The sequence below is a fragment of the Nansenia antarctica genome, assembly GCF_963989245.1.
Source record: "Nansenia antarctica genome assembly, chromosome: 8".
In the NCBI taxonomy this organism is placed as follows: domain Eukaryota; kingdom Metazoa; phylum Chordata; class Actinopteri; order Argentiniformes; family Microstomatidae; genus Nansenia; species Nansenia antarctica.
The window spans coordinates 53,642,851-53,655,538 of NC_137678.1; the positions used below are offsets into that span (position 1 = coordinate 53,642,851).

The following is a 12,688-nucleotide window of genomic DNA, read 5'->3' on the forward strand; positions in this document are numbered from 1 at the left end:
TGTGTGTGTGTGTGTGTGTGTGTGTTCCCATACTGGCTGCAGCTGTAGTGTTCCTCTTAAACCCAAACGCTGATTTTACTCAATAATGTCCTACTGACTGTCTGTCAGCTGGTCTGCTGGCTTGACATGCACGTACGTACGTACACACGCACGCACACACAGGGATGGGCAGAGAGACAGGAGGAGGGAGAAAGAGAGGAGGGAGGGAGGGGTGGAGGGAGGGGCAGAGAGACGTAGACAGAAGGAGGGAGGAGAGAGAGAGAAGAAGAGAGAGAGAGGGAGAGGAAGAGAGAGGGGGAAGTGGAGTGTGTGCTGGTCACCTCTGAGATGAGATCATTGTCATGCTGAACAACGCTGCAGGAGAGCAGACATTCAACACACACACACACACACACCCCGCGCTGTCGTGTCTCATTTACCAATAACAACTGCTGAGCTGTCTCTTTCTCTCTCTCACTTTATTCCCTCTCTTGTTTTTTACTTCCCTCTGTGCTCTCCCTCTCCCTCTCTCTGCCCCCCTCTCTCTCTCTCCCTCTCTTTCCTCCCTCCCTCTGTCTCCCTTTCTCTCTCTCTCTCTCTCTGTCTCCCCCTCTCTCTTACTTTATTCCCTCCTTTTTTTCCACTTCCCTCTCTCCCCCCCCGGCCCCCCCTCTCTCCCCCCCTAGTAGACAGGGTTGTTTAATGATGTTCACATGTTATGTTTTACATGCCTGGCGTGTGAACTGTCTTGGCAGGCAGGAAGCAGGATGATGTTGTCACACCGCTGTGCTGTGGCTGGTATTAATCTGACGGACTTTCTAGAACCATCTAGAACCCTCTAGAACACTCTAGAATGCCCTAGAACCATCTAGGTCTGGACCAGGGAGGCTTGTGGAGGTAGACTAGGGGAGGCTGGTAGAGGTAGAACACCAGGGGAGGCTGATGGAGGTAGAACACCAGGGGAGGCTGGGGGAGGTAGAACACCAGGGGAGGCTGATGGAGGTAGAACACCAGGGGAGGCTGGGGGAGGTAGAACACCAGGGGAGGCTGATGGAGGTAGAACACCAGGGGAGGCTGGGGGAGGTAGAACACCAGGGGAGGCTGAGGGAGGTAGAACACCAGGGGAGGCTGGTGGAGGTAGAACACCAGGGGAGGCTGGTGGAGGTAGAACACCAGTGGAGGCTGGGGGAGGTAGAACACCAGGGAAGGCTGGTGGAGGTAGAACACCAGGGGAGGCTGGGGGAGGTAGAACACCAGTGGAGGCTGGTGGAGGTAGAACACCAGGGGAGGCTGGGGGAGGTAGAACACCAGGGGAGGCTGGGGGAGGTAGAACACCAGTGGAGGCTGAGGGAGGTAGAACACCAGGGGAGGCTGGGGGAGGTAGAACACCAGGGGAGGCTAGGGGAGGTAGAACACCAGGGGAGGCTGGGGGAGGTAGAACACCAGGGGAGGCTGGGGGAGGTAGAACACCAGGGGAGGCTGGGGGAGGTAGAACACCAGGGGAGGCTGGGGGAGGTAGAACACCAGAGGAGGCTGGTGGAGGTAGAACACCAGGGGAGGCTGGTGGAAGTAGAACACCAGGGGAGGCTGGGGGAGGTAGAACACCAGTGGAGGCTGGGGGAGGTAGAACACCAGGGGAGGCTGGGGGAGGTAGAACACCAGGGGAGGCTGGGGGAGGTAGAACACCAGTGGAGGCTGGGGGAGGTAGAACACCAGGGGAGGCTGGGGGAGGTAGAACACCAGGGGAGGCTGGGGGAGGTAGAACACCAGGGGAGGCTGGGGGAGGTAGAACACCAGAGGAGGCTGGGGGAGGTAGAACACCAGGGGAGGCTGGGGGAGGTAGAACACCAGGGGAGGCTGATGGAGGTAGAACACCAGGGGAGGCTGGGGGAGGTAGAACACCAGGGGAGGCTGGGGGAGGTAGAACACCAGGGGAGGCTGGGGGAGGTAGAACACCAGGGGAGGCTGGGGGAGGTAGAACACCAGGGGCCTCCTCCTCCTCCACCTCCCCCTCCTCCTCTTCCTCATGTTAAACGTATGATTTATTGATTTGTCCTGTTCTCTGTGTTCAGGGGACTCTCAGTCTCATGTATTATACATTGTGTGTGTGTGTGTGTGTGTGTGTGTGTGTGTGTGTGTGTGTGTGTGTGTGTGTGTGTGTGTGTGTGTGTGTGTGTGTGTGTGTGTGTGTGTGTGTGTGTGTGTGTGTGTGTGTGTGTGTGTGTGTGTGTGTGTGTGTGTGTGTGTGTGTGTGTGTGTGTGTGTGTGTGTGTGTGTGTGTGTGTGTGTGTGTGTGTGTGTGTGTGTGTGTGTGTGTGTGTGTGTGTGTGTGTGTGTGTGTGTGTGTGTGTGTGTGTGTGTGTGTGTGTGTGTGTGTGTGTGTGTGTGTGTGTGTGTGTGTGTGTGTGTGTGTGTGTGTGTGTGTGTGTGTGTGTGTGTGTGTGTGTGTGTGTGTGTGTGAAGGAGAGGAGACCTTGACAGATGAGAAGGTCCCTTACAGCTGCAGGCAGATGGACTGATACTACACACACACTCTCACACTCACACTCTCTCACACTCACACACAGACACATGTTTTCTACAGTATAACAGCAAAATTAGTGTCTGTTTCCATTGTCTCCCTTGCACCCATTGTTAATTTGTTTAAGTGACCATCACTCATTGTCAAGAGACACACACACACACTGGCTGAGGCTCTCACAGACAGTACAGTTTGATGAAGCAGGCGTGTCCAATCTCCTTAGACAGGGAGGGAGGGAGGGAGGGACAGAGGCAAGACACTTCCCCTCTCCCTTCCTTCCTTTTCTCCCTTCCTCCCACCTCCTCCTTCCTCCGCCTGTTAACAATGCAGCGATAGAGGGTCCGATTCCCGCTGGGACCATGTATACAGAACCGTACTGTATTGTAGGGGGGGGAGGGGGGAGAAGGTGGAGGGTGCAGGTGGAGAGGGGAGGGGGGGTGGTGGTGGAGGGGAGGACACAGATTGTTCTGATTGTCCTCATTGACCCACGCAGACTGACAGAACTTCTACGCTAAACGGCAGCCATTTTGTTTTGTTGTCTGGCCCCCCCTCCCCTCCCCTTCCGCCAGGTCGTCTAATGAGATCAAGAACCTGCAGTACCTGCCGCGGGCCAGCGAGCCCAGGGAGATGCTGTTCGAGGACCGGACCAGGGCGCACGCCGACCACATCGGCCAGGGCTTCGAGAGGCAGACCACCGCCGCCGTGGGCGTGCTGAAGGCCGTGCGCTGCGGAGAGGGGTGGGTACACACACACACACATACACACATACACACACAGGGATACACCTTCATGAATGATTTTCAGCTGAACAGCTGGAGGGGTGGGTGTGTGTGTGGGTGTGTGTGTGTGCGTGCGCGTGTGTGTGTGTTAATGGCGGACTTACAGGTAGCTGGATGAACTGATAGTAATGTGATCATTATCTTCCTCTCTCTCCCTCCCTCCCTCCCTCCCTCCCTCCCTCCCTCCAGTCCTGACCCTCCTCGTGTAACTAAAGACGTGGTGTGTTTCCATGCGGGGGATTTCCCTGACGTGGTCCAGAGGCTGCAGCTGGACCTGCATGAGCCCCCCCTCTCACAGGTACATACAGACACACACACACACACACACACACCTCACAGGTGGACCTCACACACACCTCTCACAGATGGGCTTCAAACATACCATTGCTCACATTTTCCCCCCACATCTGCCCCCCCTCTTCTCCCTCACACTGCCACCTGCTGGCTGAATGTTGGTACTACACCCATAAGTCTGTCGGGGGCCAATGTTAGAGCAGCGTGTGTGTGTGTGTGTGTGTGTATTGTAGGCTTGGCCGTTTTTGCAGTTAAACCGAAAACCTCGGTTCCAAAAAAATAGCAACGGTTTTTGTCAATACCGTCATAAAACCGTCATAAATTGATGGATATAATAAACGCCTGAAGAGGAAGTGGAGGGGAAGAGGGACACTCTTAAGGCGTTAAGAGTGATCCTCTTGCCCTCCACTTCCTCTTCCAGTCAGAACGTGACGCGCGTGTTTACAACTGTCAACAAAACGTAACGTTCTAGCGATGTTCTGTACACTGTAATTCTCGCCATTGGACATTGGATTACTATTTTGGCCATTTTGTGCCTTTTTTGTTATTATTTGATAAGCTTACTGGAGGCTATTGGCACATTTTTGTTGTTGTAAGAAAATACAAATTATTCAGTCATGATACTCAAAACCACGGTTTAAACGTAATTCGCGGTATTATTTGGGGACGGTTTATCGGTATTATATCGGTATAAAAAATGTAAACCGCCCAAGTTTAGTGTGTGTGTGTGAGAGAGAGGTGTGTGAGAGAGAGGTGTGTGTGTGTAAGGTGTGTGCGTGTGTTCGTGTGCGCGTGTGTTTGCGCCTGTGTGTGTGGTGTGTCTCTCTCTCTCTCTAACTCCCCCCTCCCCCTCCTCTCTCCTCCTCCCCCCAGTGTGTCCAGTGGGTGGACGATGCCAAGCTGAACCAGCTGAGGCGGGAGGGGGTCCGCTACGCCCGCGTGCAGCTCTACGACAACGACATCTACTACATCCCCCGCGGGGTGGTGCACCAGTTCAAGACCGTGTCTGCCGTGGCCAGCCTGGCCTGGCACATCCGCCTGGCACAGTACTACCAGGGGGGGGAGGAGCCCTCGGTGAAGGAGGAGGAGGAGGAGGAAGAGGAGGTTGTGTGTTCACCTCCTCTTGTCACCACCACAGACCCTGAGAGGAAGAGGGAGGGGGAGAGGGAGAGGAAGGGGGAGAGGGAGGTTAAGGGGGAGGGGGAAAGGACCTCACCCCTGGAGAGACCCCCCCTCCCGGCAGCCTCGGCCCCCCCCCAGCATCAGGACAGCAAGCCCAAAACACACCACCACCATCATCATCATCACCATCATCATCATCACTCGGAGTCTAGGGCGACTTCCTCTTCCACCCCGTCTCCCTCCCCCTCTCCCTCACCCAAACCGCGCCCCTCCTCCTCTACCACCTCCCCCAAACCCTGTCTCACCCCTACCCTCTCACCCTCACCCAAACCCCACCTCAGCCCCAAACCCTGTCTCACCCCCTCCCCCACCTCTGCCCCCTCCCCAAAACCCAGAATAACCCCCACCCCATCTCCTAAAACTAGCCACTCCCCCTCTCCCTCACCCAAACACAGCCACACCCCCTCTCCCTCACCCAAACATAACCACATCCCCTCTCCTTCACCCAAACATAGTCACACGCCCTCCCCCAAACCCAGCCTCATCCCCTCCCACGTCCCCCTGGCATCTCCTAAACCCCCCACTGGCGCCCGCCCCTCTGCCTCCCTGCTCCACCGGCCCCCCAGGCAGGACAGACCCAAGGACAAGGACACGCTGCTGCACCCAAAGCCCCCCCCCGCGCCCCCCTCGGACACACGGCCGCCTCCACACCCCTCCCACCCCCTCCCCCAGCCCCACCCCCCGCCACAGCGCCACCTGCAGGAGCAGCAGAGAGATGTTTTATACTGATTTGTACATAATGTTTTTTTTATAATTGCCGATTTGCTCTGTTGTTACTTGGGTTCTGTTTTACTAAGATTTCAAGAGAGAGAGAGAGAGAGTGATAGAGTAAGAGAGTGGGTGAAAGTTAAAGAGAGAGAGAGGTCTGATGCCAACACAGTGTGATGTTCTAAAGAGGAAGATCAGGGGTCAAGGTTCACGCTCTGTCCCGTTACTGAATGAATACAAAAACACACGTAGTCTGTACGCATTCCTTAGTGCCTATCCACTACTGTGAACTAGGTTAACCCTTTGTTCTAGAGTCCCCCCAACCACCAGGTTACTATGGTAACAGCATTGTTGTTGTTGTTGTTGTTGTTGTTGTTGTTGTTGTTACCAAGGAACTTACTTCCTGATTCCACGGGAGGGGGGGCGGGGGGTGTCAGAGTGCACCGACGGTTAACCAGGAGTTAAATTCTTTCACAGAATGACCTGGGTTCTCCCCAAAGAATGGAAGGGTGTTTCTGCACTGGCAAATATAAACCATATATTTAATAAGTAATTATTATTAATAATTATTATTATAATATTATTATTAGTTAGTTCTTATTATTAAGCACTTTGAGCTGCAACGTTTGTTCCTGCGTTCTAGCTGGTATTTCTGGTGCATTCTGACGTGAATAAACGTGTCGGTTCTGATGATGCGATCCAGCGCCACGCTGTTCAGACATTCTGGGGGAGAACCCGGGAACTTCCCTGAGAGCCTCAGTTGTGACCAGGTGTGTGTCAGAACCACGGAGCTGTAACCAGGTGTGTGTCAGAACCAGGTGTGTGTCAGAACCAGGTGTGTGTCAGTACCAGGTGTAACGGGGTTGGGAGGTGAAGGGTTAACTGAACTGTCAAAGCACTTAGACGCACTGTTACTCCGCAGGTCTTCAAACAAACAAACAAACAAACAAACAGGTCCTTAAATAATATATTTTTAAGTTGTAGGTTTCTAGCTGTGTTTAGAGCTGACATGAACATATATATTTTTTGTAAGATGAGACAGAAATTGTTTAAAAAAGAAAAAAACGGAAAAAAAACGACTCCAGGCTTTCTTCTTCTTCCCATAGAGCTATTTATATCCTGTTTTTTTGTTGTTATTGTCGTTTGTGTTTTCTCTCTCTCCTTCCATGTTAACTGTCAGCACTGTCGTGTAAATAACTTTTTGTAAGAAAACTTGTAGTGTGATTTATACCTGAACATGAGCCTGATTAATAAAGGTTCACAGTATCTGACTACAGTTGTTGTTGTGGTGGCGGAGGTGGAGGAGGAGGTGGTAGAGGTGGAGGTGGAGGTGGTGGTGGTGGTGGAGGTGGAGGTGGTGGTGGTGGTGGAGGTGGAGGTGGTGGTGGTGGTGGAGTTGGAGGTGGTAGAGGTGGAGGTAGAGGTGGAGGTGGAGGTGGTGGAGGAGGAGGTGGTGGTGGTGGTGGTGGTGGAGGTGGTGGTGGTGGAGGAGGAGGAGGTGGCGGCGGCGGTTGGGAATACACTGAACGCATCATCACTGGGGGACAGACTGAAGAACAGGTAGGTCACAGGTAGGTTCCATTCCAAATATCTGGGGCCCATTCCATTCCAAACGTCCGGGGCCCGTTCCATTCCAAACAGACTGAAGAACAGGTAAGTCACAGGTTCCATTCCAAACGTCCGGGGCCCGTTCTATTCCAAAAGTCCCTGTCCCTCCCTGCCTCCTATGGAGAAGCCCTTCAGGGACGTGTTGATGACATCCCTGCTGGTGAACCCTACCTCGAGGGGTAGGGAGGAAGGGTGACCCCTACCTGGAGGGGGAGGGAGGAAGGGTGACCCCTACCTGGAGGGAGGGAGGGAGGGATGGTGACCCCTACCTGGAGGGAGGGAGGGAGGGATGGATGGTGACCCCTACCTGGAGGGAGGGAGGGTGGGAGGGATGGAGGGAGGGTGGGAGGGTGAGCCCTACCTGGAGGGATGGATGGAGGGAGGGAGGGAGGGAGGGATGCTGAGCCCTGCCTGAGGGAGGGAGGGACGGTGAGCCCTACCAGGAGGTGGAGGGAGGGAGGGAGAGAGGGATTAGCTCTACCTACCTGAGGGAGGGAGTTAAGGATAAGCCCTACCTGAGGGAGAGAGGGATGAACAGCTGTCATCTGTCTGATGACACAGACCAGACCAGACACCTCTAACACCAGTCCGGGCGAGTTGAGTGAATTGCAATGAATTGTGGGATACGCCCTTGGTCCCGAAGTTGTCTTCCTTCCTCCAGCACTCGGACTGACGATCCTGGTTCTGACCGGCTCTGGTTCTGGTGGAGGGCTCTGCTATATACTACACACACACACACACACACATGTATGAGTACAGCTGAGTATTTTAGGTCGCTTTCGGATAAAATAGCTGCTTCTACATGATGTTGACGTCATGTAAATTTCTGGACCACTCCTATTCTTCTGAGTGCGTGCGGGGGAGTGCACAAGTGCAGACTTCAGGTAAAGGGTGGACGACTAGGAGGCAGCGTGTGTTCAGTCTGAGTGTGGAGATGAAGTACTCTCAAGAGCAGCATGGCTGACATGAGAGGCGGATTGTGTGTGTGTGTGTGTGTGTGTGTGTGTGTGTGTGTGAGAGAGAGAGAGCCTGTCTGTGTGTGTGAGAGCCTGTCTGTGTGTGTGAGTGTGAGAGCCTGTCTGTGTGAGCCTGCCTGTGCCTTATGCAAACCGCCCACACTGCACTCAGCGACGATGAGCTCAGCAATTCTGGTATGTGAGATTAGAGCTGAGGAACACACTCACTCACTCACTTACACACACACACAAACTCTCTCACTTACTTGCACACATACACACACACAACCACACTTAACCCCTTCATGACCGAAGGTCAGAACCACACACATATAGGTCTGGAGGGCTCAAGCCTCCCACACACATTTGTGTTTGTGTGTCTGTGCGCGCGCATGTGCGTGTCTCTGTCTGTCTGTGCGTGCGTGCGTGTGTGTGTGTGTTCGTGTTCGTGTGCGTGTGCGTGTGCGTGTGCGTGTGTGTGTGCAGGGAACTGGGATAACCTTCAGAGGGAATCTGAAAGGCAGCCAAACACGAGGGTGTAGCCCTGGCTGGCAGAGAGGAGAGATGTTACTGCCTGCGCTGTGTGTGTGTGTGTGTGTGTGTGTGTGTGAGTGTGTGAGTGAGTGAAAGAGACATGGCCTTCAAAACCAAAAGGGTAGACAGCATATAATATTTGTTCTGGTTCAGTGGCTGGACTTTTGTTCATGGTGTGTTCCAGAACTCTCAGATATCCCTGCTGTCTCCATACTCTTTATTATTAAGTAGACCAGTAATTTCTTGGGAGCATTTAAATACACTTAAATAATCATTCCTGGGGGGTATTCCATCAATGTCGCTAATGGAAAATCCAGGCTTATTTTGATAAAATCTTGTGAGATCAAGATTATCACAAATAAGCCTGGATTTTCCTTTAGCGACGTTGATGGAATATCCCCTGGATCAACTTTGAGAATATTGGTATATGTACTGTATACTCTTTGGAACACTCTCCCAAAGCACATTGCACAATTCAGCCTGCTGTCCTCCTTCAAAGCATCCCTCAAAACCCATCTTTTGTTTTTACTGACTGTGCTTTTGATGAACTTTTGATGTATCTATATATTCTTGTTCTCCATGAAATGTAGTGTCTTTGAGTACTGACAAAAGAGCTGTATGAAAGAAAAGTATTATTATTATTTATTATTATTTTCATCTTAGTGCTTATGACCACATTTTAGCGTTGTATTGAGAGAGAAACAGCTAAACCGAGGGCAACAACACTGTTGTTTGTTCAGACGGTGGTATTTGATTACGGCTCATTTTCAGTCACAAAGTGTAGGTGTCTGGTTCTGTCCTGAGACTTGTTCTGGGATGAGGAAGACATTTGGTTCCTCTCAGACTTGTTTTAACTCTCGCGTCACTTAAAGAGGAGGTCAATTGTTTTAAAGAGGACTGTAAGTGAAAATACCCAAATGATCTCTGTTGACTTTACACCAAGGGAGGCTGCTGAAAGTAGAAATGGGAGGACTGGCTCATTGTGATGCTTGGAACGTTGGATAGCATTCCTAATTCCATTCCATGCATTTCCAATGAGCCCGTCCTTCAGTTTCTACCTCCACCAACCTCTCTGGCTGTGCCACTATTAGGATGTTGCTGCCATCTACTGTCCTAGTACGGTACTGGAGGATTGATACACTGATTAACGGCTCAATGAATCAGAGCAGTGTTGTTGTAATTGTACTTTATTTCGCAGTGAAGAAGGCAAATAATATACAACATACAAAATACTATATACAATTTTGACAAACCTTCAGTGAATGATGCGTTTTGCCATAGAGATCCGGCTTTTACAAAAGCACACTGATTACACGTCGAACGGGGGTATACTAAACAACTTAAATTCCGAAATGACACTGATAAACGCTAATAAACAATATTAAACTAAATATTATTGTAGACTTGTTGAACTTCTTTACTTCAGCTTTCCCATATCCCGTTCACGTATTTCCGAGGTGCATTGTATACCGCCTTTACGGTAAATAGCTTTGTACGCGGAACTACGCTACTATATGATTGACATGGCTCTGGCCCAATAGCTGCGAAGATAACGGTACCTGAAACACTACACTAGCCAATTGCAGTTCACGGTAGGCGGGCTCTATCGTTCGCCTGTGGATACGAGAAATCCCTATTTGAATAAAACAGAAAATGTCCATTACATTTGATACCAAACCGTCCATGTAGTCATGTAGATGATGGATTCTCGAGACGTTGTATGCTGAGACAGAGGATCTGATCGTTAACCAACCTGAGGTATGCTGGTAAATCACAAATATCCACATTGGTAGCACGGTAGCTGTTTAGGTGGTCTGTAGCAGAGAGGGATATAGCTATGATATATCTGTTATCTGTAGCTAATTTAGCCATCAAGAAGCTTGAAATGGGAGTCTAATCTCTGCTCTGGGCGTGGGTAGTAGTATAGATGTCTACAGATGGGTGGTAGTAGTATAGATGTCTACAGATGGGTGGTAGTAGTATAGATGTCTACAGATGGGTGGTAGTAGTATAGATGTCTACAGATGGGTGGTAGTAGTATAGATGTCTACAGATGGGTGGTAGTAGTATAGATGTCTACAGATGGGTGGTAGTAGTATAGATGTCTACAGATGGGTAGTAGTATAGATGTCTACAGATGGGTGGTAGTAGTATAGATGTCTACAGATGGGTGGTAGTATAGATGTCTACAGATGGGTAGTAGTATAGATGTCTACAGATGGGTGGTAGTAGTATAGATATCTACAGATGGGTGGTAGTAGTATAGATGTCTACAGATGGGTGGTAGTAGTATAGATGTCTACAGATGGGTGGTAGTAGTATAGATGTCTACAGATGGGTGGTAGTATAGATGTCTACAGATGGGTGGTAGTAGATGGGTGGTTACAGATGCGGTTGCATCAGCAGCGGTTGCTAGCACGCTGTGGTTGATTTGCATGCACACAAACACACACACACACACACACACACACACACACACACACACACACACACACACACTACCAATACATGCAGCCACAGAATTTCACATAACCTGTGAAGTTTTAGTAGAACAAATGTTTAGGCATCATTGCTGCTCTCCTGAACCTCTCTCTCTCCTGCTCCCTCCCCCACCCCTAACCCTACCCTCCTTCCCTCCCTCCCTCCCTCTCTCTCCCTCACTCTCTCTCTTCCTCCCTCTCCCTCTCTCCCTCACTCTCCCTCGCTCTCTTTCCCTCCCTTTCTCTCTTCCTCCCTCTCTCTCTCCTGCTCCCTCCCCCACCCCTAACCCTACCCTCCTTCCCTCCCTCCCTCTCTCTCCCTCCCTCTCTCTCTTCCTCCCTCTCCCTCTCTCCCTCACTCTCCCTCGCTCTCTTTCCCTCCCTTTCTCTCTTCCTCCCTCTCTCTCTCCCTCCCTCTCCCTTCCTCCCTCTCCCCCTCCCTCCCCCTCCCCCTCCCTCTCTCTCTCTCCCTCCCTCCCTCTCTCTCTCCCTGCCCCACCCTACCCCCACCTCTCTCCACGCTCCATTTCCAAAGCACCTAGCGCTCGCTAGCTGAGGAGGAGGAGCCACCATGTCCCTGGCCCAGCGAGTCCTCCTCACCTGGATCTTCACCCTGGTCTTCCTCATCGTGCTGGTCCTGAAGCTGGACGGCAAGGTACTTGTTTACCTACCGTGCCAACCTCGTCCCCTTCCACACCCCCTCCTGTTGCCTCAGGTTTGCCCGTCCTAACCACCCTCAAGACCACCAGGACCAAGCTCCGGACTTGGGTGATGGGGCCTTTTCAGCCGCAGCACCGTCCCTCTGGAATGCCCTCCTCAATCACATCAGACAGGCCAACACCCTGCCAACATTTAAACAGGCCCTCAAAAGCCACCTCTTCAAGCTTCCCTAGTTAACCCTCTCCCCCTTCTCCTGCTCCCCCTTCCATCTGTCCCCAGCATTACCACTCTATCTTTTCAGTTTGTAAAGCGTCTTTGAGTGTCTAGAAAAGCGCTGTATAAGTCTAATGTATTATTATTATTATTATTATTATTATTATTATTATCAAGGTGCAGTGGAACTGGTTCCTGATCTTCGTACCCGTCTGGGTGTTCGACGGCGTCCTGGTCCTCATGCTGGCGGTCAAGATGGCCGCCCACTGCAAGCCTGGCTACGACCAGCGCAACAACGGCGCCCCGGACCTGAAGCGGCGGGCCTGGTACCTGACGGCCGTGCTGCTCCAGCTGGGCTTCTGCCTGACGCTGTGCGCCCGCCTGGAGCGGCTGACGGAGCTGAAGGTCACGCTGCTCTGCCTCCCCCTGTGGGGATCCCTGCTGGGGGCCATGGTGGAGCTGGGCTACAACATCTTCCCTGAGAGGAGAGACTGAGGAGGGGAGGGGAGGGGAGGGGAGGGAGGGAGGGAGGGAGGGGGGTCTTCCCTGAGAGGAGAGACTGACCGCACGCACGCACGCACACACACTCACTCACTCACTCACTCACTCAAGAGTTTTCCCTTATACCAACAGTATTGTCTCATTGAGAGTGTCAGGTGGTTGTACATGGTACAGTATTAGTTTGGACCAATCAAATTATCACCTGACCCACGTTCTGTCCCGTTGCCATATAAGGATGTGTTCAAGGTGTTTGTAAATCGCTCTGGAAATTTG

At 51.9% G+C, this 12,688-nt stretch overlaps 2 protein-coding genes across 2 annotated transcripts in view; both read left to right on the forward strand.

Moving 5' to 3' along the window:
* Positions 1 to 5,114, forward strand: part of LOC308164413 (lysine-specific demethylase RSBN1L-like) — a gene marked incomplete at both ends in the record, with an annotated part of 32,516 nt that extends 27,402 nt beyond the window's left edge. Inside the window, 4 exons of the mRNA XM_080538514.1 lie at positions 3,070 to 3,237; positions 3,469 to 3,577; positions 4,447 to 4,677; positions 5,037 to 5,114. Coding sequence (XP_080394640.1) covers positions 3,070 to 3,237; positions 3,469 to 3,577; positions 4,447 to 4,677; positions 5,037 to 5,114 — 586 coding nt within the window. The remainder of the gene's footprint in view (positions 1 to 3,069; positions 3,238 to 3,468; positions 3,578 to 4,446; positions 4,678 to 5,036) is intronic.
* Positions 5,115 to 11,612: 6,498 nt separating this feature from the next.
* Positions 11,613 to 12,409, forward strand: LOC308163274 (transmembrane protein 60-like; the record flags this gene model as incomplete). The annotated part of the gene is made up of 2 exons (XM_080537462.1): positions 11,613 to 11,696; positions 12,092 to 12,409. 2 exons carry the CDS (start codon positions 11,613 to 11,615, stop codon positions 12,407 to 12,409), a joined length of 402 nt encoding a protein of 133 aa, XP_080393588.1.
* Between the last annotated feature and the right edge of the window lie 279 nt (positions 12,410 to 12,688).